General features: G+C 38.9%; 1 protein-coding gene across 1 annotated transcript in view; it reads left to right on the plus strand.

Moving 5' to 3' along the window:
• The window catches only part of SH2D4B (SH2 domain containing 4B), a 69599-nt gene extending 51214 nt beyond the window's left edge, over window positions 1–18385 (plus strand). The window contains exons 7-8 of the mRNA XM_037401381.1: window positions 12072–12292; window positions 14813–18385. Coding sequence (XP_037257278.1) covers window positions 12072–12292; window positions 14813–14905 — 314 coding nt within the window. The 3' untranslated portion in view covers window positions 14906–18385. The remainder of the gene's footprint in view (window positions 1–12071; window positions 12293–14812) is intronic.
• Window positions 18386–19502: the final 1117 nt, after the last annotated feature.

The raw sequence follows: 19502 nt of genomic DNA on the forward strand, positions 1-19502 counted from the left end.
TATTCCTTTTGATATGAAATCACAGCATATTACAATTCTTAGTCATTTATTAGTATTATTAGAAAGCTTTTTGGCAGGTTGTCTCAATACAGTCTCTGTGGACAAGGGCCTGATGTTTTAATTTCTCTGTATTTTCTGTACTCTGTTACATGATGGGAAAATGGGTATAATGGGTCGCAAAGCCGCCACAGAATAAATGACTGCATGACATCCAAGGCAAAAGCAAATCCGGCCCTAACTGTTCTGCCAGAGTTTTTATGTTGATTTATTATATCATTTATTCAGTATAACGTCACACTCACAGCCTAAACATTAAGAATTTAATAGGCACTGAATTCAGTCCCCTGTTTTCCTCTAGAAGTGATATATTCATGATAAAGCATGCAGATGGTGGGCTAACCACAGTGGGCTTTTTAATGAACGTGCATTATTGCTCTCTGTTTTATACAACCTTAAATGTGGCCATGTTTTCAGAAGAGGGGCTGATTACATAAAGGATCCAGTCTGCATTTGCAAACATAAATGATTGTTTGCCTAAGCATCCATGTATTCACAATTTGGAAGCATCAAAAAAGATTTACATATCAATACTGTAAGACTGTAAGTGAAACCATATATAATTTGGTTTAGCATATTTTGTTTTTCTTATGTCAGAATTATCTGAGGAGGAACATCTTACTCCTTAAGAAGCATCAGTATATAAAATGTGCAGTAGAGAAGCAGAACCTGGTGCCAAAATAAATATATTGTATATGTTTTAGCATTTAATTTTTTAAATAGTGCTTATGGAATTACATGCTTTGAAAAGTATTCCACGCTTCAGTCAGTAATGCTTATTTTGGAGCTAGTAAAATATGCTTGCTGTTTTAAAGGTTGGCATGGTTTATCCTTCTAGGTAGAAGTTTTGTGTTTGACTTGTCTCTCTTGTCGAGATTAAACACCTGTTGATCTGCAAGTGCAAGTATTTCTTCTGGCACTGGTTTTCAAAGAAAATCTCGATGGTTAAGTGTACACATATACTTGAGGGAAGGGAGAAGTGGCAAGCTGATAAACATCTGAGACATGTTTTTTTCAGAAGCGCTCTCTGAGACTGACAGCAGTTTTAACGCTTGCAATTTTTTCATTCTTGTCTTCCACTTGCAGAAAGCGGGAAATGGTAACATTTACACACACAAGTGAGCAGGTGTCTAGAGTTTTAAGTTCCAGATGCAGCTTGCATTGAACTTGCGCTCAATTCTGACTCTAATGCCTCCAGCATTCAAAGTGTCCAGTGATCGATGATTTTGAAATTATTTGAATTGCTAATAATTTCTACTTCTACATGAATATTTCTTAAAATTCTTTTTTAAAGGAGCCTTTGATTCAAGATAGAATTTCCCCCAACCTCACAAACTTTTCTCAGTTTCTGTGTGTTCAGACCTGTACCTCCCAACTCCCCTTCAGCAACTACCTATCAGCCAGTAACGGGCCCTTTGAAGCCATGTCTCAAATCATGTCTCTGTAGGAATGTCATCCCAGCTAAGGCTATCTGGGCGCAGTGCTGTTCCATGCACTATTCTTGTCTGCGGTCCACGTGTTCCCCCTGGAGTGTCATCTGGAAGTGCTGCTTCAGAATGGGTTGTGCAAAGCCAGGAAGGGGCTACAAAGAGACTACCTTTAACTAATCCTTCTACTTTACCTTTGCTTTAGATTTCTGTAACAAAAAATCTCACACTGGGCTTTATTCAGTTTTGTGCAATTGGTTTGGTAAAAGCTCAGTCTTCTGTATATTTTCATGTCTGCGCTGCCCTCAGAAGTATTTAGGAGGAACAAGGACTTTTGATGGCTGGATTTATGAGAATGTAAATAGATCCCAGGAGAGCTTTTGCTCTCTCATCCTCTCACGGGTCAGCTTTCTCATCTTTTTTCCTTGATTTAGATCTAATTTGTATACCAGAAATTTTTTTATCTCTCATTTTCAAATTCAGCAAACTTTGAGGATTTGAATGAGAAGTAACAACGTGAGTAACATAAACAAGTGAAGTGGATAAGAAGTGCTTATGAATGATGCCCACAAGCTAGAATTTCCCTCTCTTTTTCCTCTGTTGCTTTCAAGACCAAGACTGAATGAATGTATTTTGCCTGCCTGGAGAAAGGATGGTGAATACTGACCGCTAACCTTCTAAAAAACTGCCACGCTTTTCAATTTTCACACAAAACACAGTATCAGTGACTATTGTACCAGAACAGATGTGTTTTTCTTTGCTGGACCAGGATCAGAGCTTAAAATCAGCTACTTTGGTCTACTGTGTTTTTGTATTACATCACCGTACTATTTCTAGCCCTGCCAGGCTGTTCTAGTGAGGTATTTCTGTGTGCTTTACTGATTAAGCAAAAATTGATGTTTCAGAAGACACAGTAAAGTCTTAATATCTACTTCACATGTGTCGCATCAGGCACCTATCACAAAAGTTTATTAATAGTCTGTTTAGTCAGCTGTCTTTTCCACACGTAATAGGAATTAAAATTCAATCCCGTTTGTATTGTAAGGGGGTGAACACATCTTACAGGAATAATGTTTGTAACAAAGTTCCCTATTCGGATTAGTGTATTTTCTCAAGGCATGTTTGTTTCTTATTTGGAGTTGGCAGACATCCTCATGAATATGCTTATTTTCCATGCCATTTACAGGAAATGTCAATACACCTATGTATGTAACAGCATCTAGGATAGGCCTGGAAGTATTTACTGATTTTTTTTGTTTTATTTTTTAGTTTTTTTAAAAGACACACTTGCATATTTTCCAGTCATCCTATCAGCAAAGGAAAAAACATCATTATCAATAATATTTGTACTGTTTATGTAATGCATCCTATTTAGGTTCTTGGAAACCTCCCTGTTGTTGGTCTTGCATTGACTTTACTAGAAAATAGAGGCTTCTAACTTCAGTCAGTGAAAACATTACAAAATTAGATATTCTTGCACCTAAATTTCTGTCAATTTACTGATCATACATGATGAACTACACAGAGAATGTAGTTTGAGAAACCACAGAAAATGGAATGGTTATCTTCCATTTTTAAAAATTAGCTTCTTTTCAGAAGCTGTTCAGATGGGAAAACTCACAAAAATTAAATGGTAATAGCAGAGGTTTAATGAAGGGATTTCATGTCAGAAGAGCCCATCTCTAAAGCAACAAGTCTGAAAATATATATATATATGAGATAAAAGGTTAAAGGTCTTCTGTGCTACCTTTTCTCCTCTGATAGGTGACAATAATGTGCAAAGAGGGAGTTTGAAATCTTTGTTTTCTTCCTGGCTAATGGTGTCTATATGGCATTCTATAGGCTGATGTGAAAGAAAGAAAGGAAAGAAACCAGCACTAGGCTTTGAGGAGACATTAACAGAAAAAATTATAGCTCTATTATACCAGCGGTGTATTCAGACAAGTAATGCAAACGCCTATCTCTTATGTGCTGCACTGCCTGTTAGTGAATATGGTATAAATATTTTGACAGTGAGTGTAAAGGGTTTTTAGAGTATTTGATAGTTTGGGTATAGAATGAACTTTAAAGGAGAAAATTAAGGGGTATATTTTCTCCAGAGTGCATAGGGAATTAACTGTGAGCCACACTGGCAACAATGGATGTAGCACATCTGATTTTCTGTAAACCTGAAGAGGAATACCCCTTATAACAGTCACTTGCTGAGGCGATCGGCTCCAGAGCAGGCATGTTCTGTGGAGGTCGCAGCCTACGCGGGTTCCTGAGCTGGGGAACCCCAGGGGAGTGCCCAGACCCACAGGGTAATGGCAGCCACCCCCTGCTCCCACAGCATCAGCCCCGGGGATCACGGCCGGTGGCAGTTTGGGCGGGAGGGTGCCCCTTCGAGGGAGGGACGTTCCGCTGGCTGCGTGAAGGGGCTGGAACCCACGTTACCCACCCCTGGAAGTGTTCAAAGCCAGCTGAGCGACCTGGGCTGGTGGAAGGTGTCCCTGCCCATGGCCAAGGGGCTTGGAACTAGATGATCTTTAAGGTCCCTTCCAACCCAGACGGTTCTGTGATTCTAACTGCATTGCTCATTTAGATAGGATTTTCAAAGATTCCCAGGGGAGTCAGGCACCCATTTCTTTCAGTATGTTAGTAGGTTTTTAATTGCTTTAAGGCATCTCAGCCTTAGGGAATTAAGAAAGCTTCTGAGGTCTGAGTTTTCTTTATTCTGAGACTTACTTTATCCTGACAGAACGGAGATATGAATACATATTATTAAAAAAGAGAAGAAAAAGAGAAAAAAACCCACAACAAAACAGGCCTATATATATTTTACAGATGATACTTTTCCTTGGTGAATTTCTCCTGTGTAAAGGCTCAAGATAGTCCTATGACCACATAAGTCTTCAAGGAGAGCTTCTTTAGGGCATGGTGCATTATCAGTATGCCTTATCCTTGCCTGAAGAGATCTCTTTCTATCAGAAAAACATTATTCCTCTGGGCTTTGATTTTCTATACATGTCTGTAAGTAGCCCAGGCATACTTTCCATACCAAGTGAGGCCCACTGGGGAGGTTGCTGGGGTTCACTGGTGTATCTTAAATGTACCAGGATGGTTACAAAGGAGAGGAATGGTGAAGGTAACAGACTCCTCCTCACCTTTCAACAGCAAACAGCACAGGTTTATCTCTATCTTAGCTACGCTACTGTGCGCATTGCTCCTGAGCTTGCGCAGAAGAAAAGGTGGTGAATGTGGAACAAAGAAGGGTTTTTCCAGGGGCTCCCTAGCCAGTGTCACTTCACTCTGCCTATGTAGCTCAGAGAAGAGTCGTGCCGTGCCCTGCACTGGCCACTGAGTACTCAGATAACCTATCCATGACACAGCCAGTGTATTTCAGATGTGCATTTCACTTGTTGATTTCTAAATACATTCCAGCTTTGCCTCCTATTGCGGTTCTATGCAGAAAAGAAGGTTTTAGTTTATTTACTCATATTTTAGGTTTTGCTTTTTTGTGATGCTATTGTCAGCACAGAGTCCTATAGTCCTTTATATAGTAACATTTATGGATACTATGCAGTTTACTAGAACTTAGATTACCAACGTGCAGCATAGCATGAAACACCTGTCTTCTCACCAGCTGTACTCGGCGCCCCTTGGCTCTTCCCTTGGGCTCTTGCCACAACACTTGTGGCCAGGTTTGGGGGGAAAAAAAAGAAAAACAGTCATTGTGCTGAGGTTGTTGGTTCATTTGTTTATTTTTTGTTGGTTGTTGGGGTTTTGGTTTTGTGGGTTTTTTTTTTTCTTAAAGCATGGCCATTTATTTTGGTGCCTAAATGGGAAGAGAACTCTTTTGACGACCTAGTCCCACGTGAGCTTGTCCTGCCTTAACAGCAGATGGTGAATAGCTTCAACAGCTTTGTTTCTATTACCAGCTGTCTTTGATTTACTCCCTTGCTTTGCTTTGCAGTCTTTATTGCTTCTATTCTGAAATAGCAGAGGCAGAGCTATTGTTATCTCTCAGCCATAGTTTTTCTCACACAATGCTATTGATCTCTTCTTCCGCTATTTGTTTTGTTGCACCATCCAAAAAGTATTGTGACTAAAAGGAAGGAGAAGAAGGAGAGGATGAAACCTTTTTAATACAGTAGCATGCTGTAAGATCCTACTGCTGCAAATGTTTGTGCATGTGTTTAATTTTGCATGCTACTCCTGCTGTAAATGCTGGAGAAAGCACAAGATATGACCTAGATATGTACATTATCCTTTGGCTATTTCAGTTGCAGATCAGTCCATAAACCATCATTACTGATAACAGTGTTCTTTAAATTATATGTGACATCAATAGTCTGGAGGATAACAAAGCATTCAGTCTAGACGTCATAGTTTTGTAGATTGTGTCCTTCTGAATGAACAACCAGAAGTATGTTCAGCCAGCTTAAGAGTCCACATATAGACTTGCACCTGTGGGAGAGAATTGAAAAACTCAGCCTGAGGAAACTGTTGCTTTGAGTGATGTAGAGACTGCTTTTCTTTGAGAGCGTAAACCACAGCTGCTCTAGTTCTTGCACTGCAGGGAAGCAATCACTTCATCTTCCCTGCTTTTATGCTTTTGATCTTTCTGAGCGGTTGAAGGAGCCGGATTTTTCACCTTCTAGATCAGAGCTGGTTGCTACTGTCACGCATTTGAACATTTGTTTCAAGCCTTTACTGTCCCACCTTATTATGAGATCTAAAAAAGTTCAGATCTATTCTAAACCTTAGTTCCCCAACTTCAGTTTTCATCTTAGCTTGTGTTTGTTCCTCCTGTATATCTTCCTTTGCTGTGGTCTCTGAAATCTATGACCCCCTCCATTAGGTTCGTAGACTAGCGCTCTTACAAGCTGTTCCTGCGCCTCCTGACAGTGGTTTATGTTAATGCTGGGATGCTAACACAGGCTGTCAGCTCTTCCAAAACCAACTGGCTGCAATTGGCTTAATCCCTTCTGAATTTCTGTTTACTTTTCTGATTATTTCTTTCAAAACTGATTGCCTTTATTCATATTTTGGTCCAGAGTAGGTAGGGTCTTTACTTCCAACTACTGGTGTTTTATTATTCTAAAGAAGTAGACAGAAAAAACTATGATGTATTTTCCTCTCCTCAAACTGGAACTTTCCTGTTTTGATTAAAAATACCCAGGACCCTAAAAGCTATTCTAAACAAATTTATTTTCTGGCTTTTATAGCAGTTTGTTTTGAAATTCGTTTCAGCTTTTTTCAAGGTGAGGTGTAATCCAACTTTTGACTCTCAAATTAAGTCTCATAGAGAGGAAATTTATTTGAAATTTTTTGGAAAATTTGCTTGTTTATTCCTCTTTGGGAAACGTTTTATTCCAAAGTAGCACAGTTATAGTAGTATGTCTGTCTAGCTCAGATTTTCAGTTCCTTAAAAAATGGAAGGGATTGGCTGGTGCTTAGCAGACTGATCCTTCTAACCCTTGTGCCAATTTATCACTATCTTTCAAATTACTGTTTAGGTCTGCCTGTATAATCGGACAAATATACTCCTTTACATTAGTCGGGAGTTATCTGCTAATTCCTCATAATTCCTTGTGTTTACTCATTTATTTATTTATTGTTTACACTTGCTCTAGGTGTAATGTGTCTGTATGACCTTTAGCATGTGAATTATTCATGTAATGATTGCCAAGGATATTTGTATTCATATGGGCTTTGATCTAATCCCACTGAAAACAAAAGAGATACTGGTATTAGCTTCTCTTGCTCCTAATTTTGATTGGTGACCTAAATCACACACCTTGCTGGTTAGATGTCTTAAGTTGTATAAACAGGATAAGTCTCTTTCCTCTCATGACTACCTGTGAATATTCATAATTGTTCAACAAATCAATTTTGCATGAAATAGAAAGCTTTTCATAATGGTCATGAAAGCACTTTTGGCATGAATGCTCTCATTAATATTTATTCATGCCACTATTTGTGATGCTTTGCTCTGTGAGTAAAACCTCATGCACTAGAGTGTTTGAGATCAAGGTAATGAAAAAATATGAAAAGAGAAAACATCAGCTAAGCAAATAGTTTCTATTGCAGAAGGGTAAATGAAAACTTCAATGTGTTTGTCCTGTATTTTCCCCTCTAATTTTACTCGACTTCTTGGCATATATAAATGCATATATGCATTTTAAAAATATATGGATCATGAAAGGCCAAATTATCTTTATGTATTGACATTGTTATTACACTCAGTACGTTTGACCACTGGTAGATTACAGCAATGGACATGGTGTAACTTTGTGCTCTGTATAATCGAAAGAGTAATTTTAGACTTCTAGTATATAGTCTTGCCTTGTTGCCAATGTTTATCAGCTTTTCTGGTTTGGATTCATGCTTGTTATGGCATTTTCTTAGCAAATATTTATGTATTTTATCTCCTGAGTTTCACTCAAGGAAGTATGTAGGATAATGCTGAGAGAGGAGTGGGAAGCTGAAGTGTCATTGCGTAATATTTCCAAATAGCATTTTCTGGTATTGAGGCTGCTGTAAACTTGGAAGGCAGCATGAAGATTTTTTAGCTGTGCCCACTAAACTCAAAACGGACACTCCATGCGCTTAATATACTTTAAATGTTAGGATGTTCTTTCCCCTTTTTGGAAGATTGGTGGCAGTAAAAAGAACATAATTACAACAAAAATATTAAGACTTGCCTATCTACAAATTGTCGTTACAGGAACTGTTTTTAAAAATGAAGCTGTTAATTAGGAACAAGTCAGTTGATGATGAACGTCCTATGATTTGAAATAACTGTCTTGCAAAATGTTATTTTCTTGCTAAGGATCAAAAATGTTACTAGGTATAAGCACTGCAAAACCAACATGTTTCAAGTGTACAGGTAGATGCTTGTAACATAGATAGGTGCATGCAGTGAATTTGGGGGGCAAGGGGCTAAAATTCAAGCCAGCTGATAGAGTTTCCATGCTTTCAAGAGGAGCCGCATACACTTTTGATCCTGTCCCAGTCAAAACCTTACAGTTCTCTTACAGTTTACTACAGACAGCAGCAGTTTGTATACTCTATTATTTGGCATGACAGGTAGAAGATGTGAGTGAGGTTCAGTGGGGTAGCTAACTGCTGTCCAATATGCTAGTCTGTATTTGGCCACGTGACAATCTGAAACTATGATACTGATGATAAGTAATTGTGAGGTATATATTTTAAAACAAATTTGCAAAGTTGTGCTTATGTGAAAGGATTATTGCTTTTGACACAGTGTCACTTTACACCGAGTGAAGACGTTAAGATGTTGCCTTTTTTTTTTTCCTAAGAGATTAGCAAGAATTAGAGGGGAACATCAGCTTTCAAAGCACCAGTGGTTTCTTTTCCAGTTAATATTTCAAATTAATATCCTAACTAGCACAAATAAGAGCACTGATGGATCTAAACTTCTTACCAGAGTCTTGGGAAACCAAGGTTTCTTGACCTCAATTCAGACAATATTAAATGTTCATGTAGGGGTTTCACAGATGTTGTCTATTTCTCTACAACTTTTCTCAGGCGTGAACAGTGCCACTGTTTTTCTAGTTATCTTGAGAACAGTATAACATTTTTTAAAGGGTGGAGGGAGACTTTCAGTGCTGCAATCACCACCCACTGAAGAATTGAACCAGAGAAAAATAAAATAACTGGGAGGCAGAGAGGGGGAGGAGGTGGCGGGGAAAGATGGTTTCTCATGAGCTGTTAACAGAATCAGGAGAGAAAAAGGGAAGAGAGCAGCTGGCTGATAAATTATTACACCATCTTTAGCAGAAAAGAGAATAAAAACAGAAAAGAACTTGGCTGTAAGCAATGTAGCATTTCTCACCTACTCAATGATATAAAGCACCCAGAACAAAAATAAGGTCTGGCAAAGAAGATAACATCATGTGGAAGCCTGCAGTGCTTTACCTGTACTGGTGAGAGTTAAGAGTAGATGAACAGATTGTTCAGCATTAAACTAATCAATGCTAAACAAATTTCATATTATATGCCTGATAGTGATGGTCATTCAAACCCTATAAATATCCTAAGAATAATTTTCACCATGTAATACAAAACCTCTTTTTCTACAACTCTCTTTTTTTACCAACCCTCTGTTTTTATAGGTGCTAAATTGTCTAGGCCACCTCATTCCCTGGCAGGGCTGCATAAACAGTTCTAACGCTGCTTAGAGAAGGGGTAGTTGTAACAGCACCCAGTTCCTATCCCAGACGTTACCAGCATGATTGTAATCTAGCATTACAGTATGAACGTTGATTATTGGAATTGATGTAGGATTTGCTGGTGATGGATTCCTGTATCGTTGAATGCTCTGAGGTTCTTAGTGTGGCTCATCTACATGTATTTCTAGCAGAGATTTGTCAAGGAAGTAGGCATCATAATCACTAATAAAACCTTTCATTGTATTTTTAAATAAGGTCAATTTGAGAGAAGACTGGATTAACAAAGCGTGTAATTTCAGAATAATTCTTGTGTAATTCTTGGCACGTGGCACCTGGTATTGGAATCTAGTGATACAGCTTCACGTAACATGCTGTGTCATATGGATTCATATTAGTACTATCTTTTCATGTGAACAGAGTTCACGACTTTATAACAATTCAGTTTGGAATAGTTGTAATAAAAAAATAGATCTGCAAAGTGCAGTAAATGACACTGTTGGCTGAGCAGTTGCATGCTCTTTCTAAACAAATGCGTATGTTTGCATGTTTATTGCCTGTTTTGCGTGGCTGGTGCAAAGATGATGTAATATCCTCCAGCATCATTCAGCAGAGTATGTATGTGTATGTTTCTTCTTGGTACTGAGGATATTTCAGTAGTGACCTCTTGAGCCCCGCTGAGATTGAGCCCTTGCTGTGTTCATCACTGCACCAAGTAAAACCGTAAAAAAAAATTCATTGTCTCAAAGTAGACAAAAGCTGAAAGAAGATGCTTTTTTGCTTTTCCTAACATCAGACAGTGCTTGCTTTTAGGACCCAGATCTCCCCAGTCCCTTCCTATGTCTCCCAGAGGCATAATTTTCCTTGTGGGCTTAATTAGAGCATCCCAAAATTTGGTCTTTCAGGTAGGCCCTGGGCATGGTTAGCATTACAGTAAACCAATGTGGCTTTTCAGTACCCAGACTCCATGGATCTCTCACTAGGACAGGCGTAGGAATCTATCCTATCCTACAAGTTCCATTAAATACTACATGCATTGTTTTGAGAAAGTTTAGCTTCACAGAGAGTAACTTTGGAACATGTACATATATTATTTATTGAAATTGGTGCCATGTTCACATTCAGGATGGCCTAATTCAACATCTGTTCCTGATTAAAGTGAGCATCTGGTATTTCACAAATAATTGTGAGGCATGAGCTCACTGTCCTCTAGGCCTACCAGACAAATTAGAACCCAGCTCTCTAGGATGGTACAACCAGTTCACTGCTTGGTGAAATTCTGATCACACCTTTTACATGGGGTGTGATCAGAATGGGGTTTATCTGTTATACCCTGTTTGCAAGCGAGTACCAGCAACTTCAGTGTTGTGTCCCAGGATCAGGAAGAAAGAAAAGAAGATTTTTCCAACACAGCAGAATAAAATGAGAAAGTTCTTGAAAGCTCTACCCCTGTTAAACTTTTTTCCCTTGCATACTCTGATAATCTGAATTTGTGATCCTTCTTTGCGCTGACAAATAAGTTTGTTGTACAGCAAAGGAAGGAATTCATCTATAAAACAACTGTTTGGTGACCAGGATATGGGGAGACAGTTTGTTCCCTGAGAGGTAAATTGGCTCATAGAGAAAATGACCACCGGGTGGTGACAGTTACGCACTGCAAGAAGCCCCAGCTAATTTTTTCTCTTGTCCTGGAGCAGGGTGCATAACTCATTATTGTTTGTTATGAATTGTAAAGATGAGCTCACATCTAGTCAACAAATACAGTATTCAATCTTTTCTTTGTGTTGGTACTCTGTTTAGCTCATGGCTACAGTTTGTAGCTAGAGGACACTGATTCTACTGATACGTACTCCGATATTAAGCCTGAAATGCCCCAGAAGGAAAGGACTGTGATCTTTGTTTCTTGTTTTGCTCTGTGACAGTGTTCCCTAGAAATACAAGCCCATCTATGGATGAGTGTGTATGGATGGATGTACAAAACGAGAAAAATGCTTTTTCTCCTGGCACTTGCTTTATATTCCTTCTGTAAGACCTATAAAGCAGTTGTAAGGCAACAGTCAGAAGTACTGCAATAAAATTGCAAGTATCTGTGCAATCACTTGTACAGAAGTCACTGGTCTGATAGGCCAGTTGTGTTTGTGCACTTCCTTTGAAAAAGCAGTAAGGATGGGAAAAAGCAATTCTTAGTCAGATAATTAAAAAGCATATCCCACCAGACTCCACCAAAACTCTTACAGCTGTCCTTCGGAAAAGAATAGCATAAATGGTGTCTCCGTAGCTCTAACTCCTCCTACAGACATTTCAATCTGGGGAAGTTATGCCACTTTCATTACACTTCTGCTCTGCATTTGTTGTATTTTATTTACTCTGACAGACCTGTTTTCTTTATAACTATAGGGTTTTTTCTTGCCAGGTATTATCAGCCGCCAGGAGGCAGAAGAGTTGTTGATGAATAAATCTGAAGGAACATTCCTAGTGCGGGTCAGCGAGAAGATCTGGGGCTATGCATTGTCTTATCGCCAGCAAAGTGGGTTCAAACACTTCCTGGTTGATGCTTCGGGGGATTTTTACAGCTTCTTGGGGGTAGATCCAAACCGACATGCAACACTGACAGATCTTATTGATTTTCACAAGGTAACACTTGCTAGGTAGAGGTCAATAGCTGAGTGGAATGGATTAATAATTTAGAAAGGAATCATGTAATTTGAAACCACGCTGAAAAGTAGTAGTAGCCATAGTGGGGAAAAGAATATACATACATGTTCTACACTAAGCCAAGCTGTAACATTTGTAGTTTGTGTCTTTTGTTGCAGTGAATCAGAAGGCTTTTCCTCTTCTTTTGAATGCTTCAGCATGTATTTGTGTCCCCTTCTAAGCAGATTCTTACACAATGTATGCTCTCCTGGGCTGAAAATGGACCTTATTATAAGGACTGACAGAGCTAACACTTTTTGACCCGCTTTGCTGTGCAAAATTGGACTGGAAATACCATAGAATGGTCTCTCAATGAAATTTCAGCATTTTTTGACCTTTAATGCGGGAGCTGTAACATGCAAAAGCAAAGGAGTGGCACCCTGCAGTAAAGAAGGGAACATGGAAGGGTTCTCTTGGAGATGTGCTAAGGTCATTCCTTTATCCAAAAAACTCTTACAGGAGTAATTTACTACTGTTCTTTGACTTTAGATGAGTTTGAATTACTCTGCTTCTAACTTGTGTTTCTTTTTTGTCAGACTGACTAAACAGTAGCACTGTTTCTGATAGCATAGCTTGTTTTCATCATCTTGCATGTCTCCACATCTTCATCAGTTTTAATTCTGCTTTTTTCTTAGCCACCCTTAAAACTTCTATTCATCCTCTCTTTTCTAGTTCTCTTGCCTTTTTTATGCTTTTCTCACTGTTGTTTCATATGAATTCTGTTAACATTTTGCTCCTCCTTCACAGCTTTTCATTTTTTCAGTATTCAGTCTCACAGACACTAAGCAGAGGTTATTTTTCTTCTAATTTCCCTTCTTTTTAGAATACTTCTTTTTTTGCAGCTACTTCACAACATTTCTTCGGTGTTGCCTTAGCATCCCGTCACAGATCACTATGACATTATATTTCCACATGGGAGACTAGTAGGTGACACATTTCACCAAAAAATACATCCTCCCCTGATTTGATGAAATTCTTTCTCAATGGCCACGTTGGAAGCCAAACTCCCCAAGGCCCGTCTTCCTCCATCCCAGTTTTTATTGCTGTGTGTGACACACAGTATGGAATATCCTTTTGGCCAGTTTGGGTCAACCAACTGGTCTGTGTCCCCTCTCAACTTCTCCCTTAGTGCCAGCCTACTCATTGCCAGAAGGGCCTGAGTAGGAAAATGAGAAAGCTTTGGGTGCTGTGCAAGCACTGATCAACAATAGCCAAAACACTAGTGTGTTATCAACACTGTTTTATAAAGCCACAAATTCAAAACACACTACTATACAGACTGCTGAGAAGAAAGTCAACTCCATCCCAGCCAGACCCAGTACAACTGGAAAGAGTCTATAAACCAGGGCCCTGTCAGAGAAAGAAAAGCACACGTACAACACCTCAAATGCAGATTATCAGCCATTGGATATAGGAGCTCTGGCTAAAGTAGTGTCCGCTGTGCTGCTGGAGAGGAGTGATGGTGACAACTGATTCCAACCATCTCTGCTCCAGCTGTGTTCCTGTGTTATCATCACAGCTCATCCTCAGCAATCATTGTACTAGAAACACAGCTATTTACAGACAGCAGCAGGGCACTTGTCAGAAGCAGAATGGCTTTTGGTTCCTGACATTTAAAAAAAAAAAAAGTTTTCTTAGCTGTCCCCTGGTAATAGTTAACAGCTCCCACTGTAGTAAGCCCATCAGAGAAACTGGTTCAACTTTAACATCACCACACAATTCTCTTGTAACCGTCTAGCTTAATAGCTATATTAAAACTGGTCTCTGGCAATCCCTTCAGGAGGCATCTTATCCTGTCTCTCACATGGTTTTCTCTGAAGCTTTTCTGCCTGCCCTTTCTGGTGAAGTACATTGTCAAGTGTCCCAAACCTCCTGGTAACCAGCTCTGCAATCTTCATGTAAATGGTTGCGCTGCAGGCATACTTTCTCTTGCGGCTGTTGCTATATTGTTTGGAAAAGTTACCGCTTCCTCAGGACTATTTTTGGCAAGAAAAAACTTCCCCACCCCAAAAGTTGCATGGACTTCTCCTTGAGGGTCCTTTTCACTTTCAGTCAAAACGAGCAGGGCTCATCTAAACCTGCTTCGTTTTGCTTTAAAAAATATTAAGAAGAGGTCACTCAAGCAACTCAGTTGACAGAAGGGGGTGGTAACCATTAGCTGGAAGAACAAACTTCCTACAGAAGAGGGTGTGAGTGTGCATTTTCTCTTATTATTAATTGCATTTAAATACTGTGTGCAAAGCAGCAATAACCTAATCCAAGATCATTGCTAAATCTTTGTGTTTACTTCCACATGACCGTCTCAAAAACATGTGATGTGGTTTGTACTTCACCAAGCATTTACTCATAATTGGTTACCAATTACAGTGGAGTGATGGTCTTTATTGCTATCAGTTGCTTTTCTTAGAAGACAGGGAAAGGCTTATACCTTTGACATTTTAATCGGTTTTATCTTTCTAGGAAGAAATTATCACATCCTCAGGGGGGGAGCTACTACTGGAGCCATGTGGACAGCAGAGGAATCCGCCAGACTACAGCCCTTTATTTGAATAACGGATCCAGGACTAACAGGAATGCATTCTGGATACCTGTAGTAATAGATAGCTACAAAATTAAACATTGAAAAATAGTTAACAAACTTTCAAAGCCACTGGTCTTGTGGCCAAAAATTATCCTCATTAGAAGGCCCAAAATTTTTCTGGTTTGCATCTGAATTATCATCATTATTTGTATTGCTAACATTTTAAAGGTGAGAAAATACTGGCACATTACAAATGAGGACTGTTCCCAGAAATTTTTCAAGGGGTTGTGGCCAATTGCGCTGGATGCTAAGTTCCTATCTTAATTTTCTTAATGTCTGAGATTGAAAATGCAAAATGCAGCAACAAGTATGGGCGGTAACTACTCACAGTATTGTATGAAGTTCCGGTATTGGAGAACAGATTCTTTTTTCCAAAGAAAGGTTTGCCGGTTGGTGCACTTTTGATAACAAAAGAGACAGTCTTAGAACATCCTTTTGCAGTTTGTGATTGCTTAAGTGGTTAGGTGTAGCTGGAAACTTGCCATCTGTTTTTGAGTTCAGGCCTACAAAGTTCCCCACAGTAGAGACAGAATAAGGTCATTCACATTTTATTTACAATTTCATGCAGTCCAACAGCCTTGGAAAGAATTTTACTCCTGGACAGAAAGTGGTCAGTTTATTCTGAACTAGTTATTCTGATGAAAGCAGTTTGATTTGCAGTAACAACAGCTCCTCTCACTGGCCTTGTCATGTTTTCTGCCTTCTGCTGTGCAAGATACGTGCTGGAGATTCCTAGCTTTACTTTGCTATAGGGCCAGGTATTTTTCCGTAGCTAAGCTATGAGTGAAGGTGAGGGTGGTATATTTATCCATAGAAAAGATACAACTAATTATATTATCATTATGCTATTTCATGGTTTTTTTTTTTAAAAAAAGCCACACAATGTGTTCTTGATCCATTTGTTATACGTACTAAAACCCATGAAAACAGAGTTTTAGTCTAGATCTGTGGAGCAGTTGCTTAGTGTTTGGACTATAAGCAAAATAATCTCATCACAGTAGTTGACTTGCCCTCCTGAAATTTGTGTCTTAGCAATCCTTTCACTCCGGGCTGACACACGGCATAGATATGGTCCTGTATTGTTTTACTGGTGAGCTGGATACTATTGAGGCAGCCAGTTCAGGAAATGTAGTTAAACTGTTACTATTACCTTCCCGTGCTCCTTGCTCTGTTCCCATGAATGGCCAGATAGATAACTGCTGGGTATAGAATTGTTCTTTTCAGTTCCCAACATCTGTTTTGCAGGGCAACGTTTCAAGTAACAGGGTTGTGACGGTTTTGTATGCAACTGATTTGTTTGAGTGAGGTGGGACGTGAGGGAAATAGTTGTATACCTATTGCATAGTCTCATAGTCATGCCTTTAACAGGCGGTTTCTCAGTACCTTTTTGTATGTGATGTGTATTTTGAGATGTAAAGTAGACCGCTACATATATTTGTTATCCATGGTTCATTTTCTCCTGGGAATCTCTGAACACGTAGGAAAGGCACACTGAGTATATTTCTGTATGCTACTGTTTTGGGCAGTCTCTGAATTCCTGCGTGGTTCCCTTCCAAATCCCAGTGTAGAGTTCCCTCCCAAACCCCATGTAAATCTATCTCTCCTCAAGCAGTCATTTCTCTGGACTCACGATTGCCTTCTATACGTTGACCTAGATGGTAAGCTCATTTAGGAAAAGAAACTTGTCCAAGCTTATAAAGCACATCATCTATTTAAGGTGCCACAATAATAATAAATACCTGTGGAAATATCAACTTTTTTCATAATCAGTTATGCAGTTAGCCCATGTTAAAGTTCAGATTTTTGCACACAAACTTCATTGTTCAGGAAAATTTTCTTTTGTTAACATTGCTTTTTGTGTGATTTAATCCATCAATGTTTGTGACCCATGAAAAGAAAATTCTAACAAACTTTCCCACAGAGACTTAGCTGGACAGTTGCTGTATTAAATCACTTGGGAGACTGGCTCTGGAGGTTTTAAATAGTTATTGTTAGTACCTCATAACAAAGAAAACCAGGACACAGCAAATAAGCAATGCTTATTTGCTGGAGCAGCTGTTCTTAGTGCACAGTGCTCAGATAAGATGACAGCTGGGCTTTTCACAGCAAGTAGGCTTACAGAAGTAGGACATTCTTTAGGTATGTCTGATACCTTAAGAAACAAAGTGACTTGGCAGATAACTAAAGGGTCAAGGTACCCAAATGGTCTTGGAATTTTGTTAAAGTGTGCTCCTTTGCAGGTCACCAAGGGGCTAGATTCTTGAAGTGGAATGCAGCTCTGCAATTCTCAACATAGTAACCTTATGTAGGCCTCCAGCAGGATTTATAGTCTCCATTAAATGAGAAGCCTGGAATGTGTGATCTGGGATCAGAATACACCTGTATTCTATATATCTGTATATAGAAACATTGAATCCAGCAAACAGAATGTGAAGTTCAGCACAGAGTAATTCACTGTGCTTCAAATATGGACTCTGTAAAATAAATCACAGAGTAAGTTGCTTTTTTCTAATAGGATGTTCACTAAGTACAATCTACCTCCTCCAAAGAGCCCCACTATCTACCAGCTGCTTCCTTTGAGAAACTAGCTCTGCTCTTGCTCCCTCTGTATATGCATCTCAGGAAGCACCTCAGCCTCAGGTTCTTCACAGCTGCACATGTTCCCTCACAGAACAACTGGAGCTCTGCTTTAAAGGAGAACAGAAAGGGATTTTTTTTAAAGTAAAAAATGTAGGTACCTATAGACTGTATCTCTGAGGCCAGAGAGCAGCAGCTGGCTGCATAGGGCTGAGGGTCTAAAGGTGGTACTGAGTAATTAAGGTGGTATTTAAACACCTAGACATCCTTGCAGACTGGTGTTTTACCTTCATGAACTGTTGAAAAGAAAAGAAAAAAAAAAGGTGGCATGAAATGCCTCCTTCTCTTTAGAAAAGGTGCTAGGTAAGCTGGAAAAGAAGACATGCAATTTCCAAAGTTTTTGGAAGTTTACTCAACCTATTATACACAGTGTTGGGAATGTTTATAGACAGAATATTGAAGAACATGTTCCATAAGGAATTCACATTCAGAGACTGATAATCATCCAGCTATTTATTTTTAGTGACACACTTCAACTGCTTGTGTTTTGTTTATCTGATAAGCGGGCTTGGAAATACCAGCTACTTAGTTTATGTGTCCTTTTGTGATGTAATTAACACCACAACAGCATCATCATTTTCACTTTGGAGCACATTTCCTACTTTTAATTTTCTATTTTTTTCTTTCTGAATTCCATTCATTTCTCATTCTAGGTTTTACCTGGCTTTAAAATAAATCCCTTGTAAATTCTCCTGCAAATGAAATTACTTGGAAAACTGCAATTTCACCTGAGAGTTTTATTATGCTAATAAATGTCAGAATTCTCAAGTGAAGGAATTGCTTTTTTTCCCCTTTTTTCATAGCCCTACAGAAATAATGAAAAATAGCCAGCCAATTCATAGTTACCAGGAAAGAAAAACTCAACAATACATAACCAGAAACAGCAGCAATAAAATGCAGTGCATCTTAACCGAAGATAAATTTTGAAGGAAATAAAAGGAGATCAGAGCAAGCAGAAGTTAAGAAGAACAGAATCTTTCCTTGGTAGAGATGTGCAGCTGCTGTCAATATACTTGAGGGCTGTGAGCAAAGTACAGGTGTAGAGATGTTTTCTAAGCTAACAAATGCTTCTTGTTGCCTTCGGAAAAAGAACTAAAAATTGGACTATTGAAAGGTAACCAGTTAGTAGGAAGTATAGAGGAGAAAGCAGTGGAGTAAAAATGGAAAATTAACAAGGAAGGGAAAAATGTGCTTATCCCATTGTTTTGAAAGCATGTTGTAGTTTCGCTGCTCTGAAAGACTGGGCGCTGCTACCTCCCTTTCACTCTGCAAGTGTTTTGAGCTAAATCTACATTTGAGCTAGATTTTACACTCTCAGTCTGTAAGAGCTGGGATGGTCCATACTGCAGCCTTGAATGCTGCATGTGCTTCACACTGTCTGCCTCTACATTTAGTGCTGTCTGAAGCTGCTCATCACTGTATACAAATGTTTTTAGTGCTGCACTTTCATTGTCTGGAAAGGCTAGCTTTATTCTGTTACAGAGTGATCTTCAAGTCTTGCTTTCTGATCCGTTTTTCTAGTGTTAGCTATTGTTGAGTTGGAAGAGGTGCATGTTATGGATTTCCATTATAAGATTTCCTGTCAATATTTCTTGTCAATGAGACTGCTGGGAATGTACTGAGATACCTATTATGGTAATTCTGTTTCATATGGAAAAATGTTACAGCAATAAGGAAAACTTTAAAACTTCTAAATGAGCTGAACTTTTCTTCATATCTGTTTCACAGCAATAAAATATGGCACACAAGGTCCCAAGCTTGGTTGCAAATATCGTTGAAAAAGCAGCTCTTGAGGATTTATTCTTGCTTCTTCTTGGATCCACATATGCATCTGTTCTTTATAATTTTTTTTTTAATCTGTTATTGTACATGGACATCTCCAATTTAATACCTCTCTCTTCTCTAAAAGACAGCAAAAACCAAGCAAAGAAA

The sequence above is a fragment of the Falco rusticolus genome, chromosome 9 (genome assembly GCF_015220075.1).
Source record: "Falco rusticolus isolate bFalRus1 chromosome 9, bFalRus1.pri, whole genome shotgun sequence".
NCBI classification, from domain to species: domain Eukaryota; kingdom Metazoa; phylum Chordata; class Aves; order Falconiformes; family Falconidae; genus Falco; species Falco rusticolus.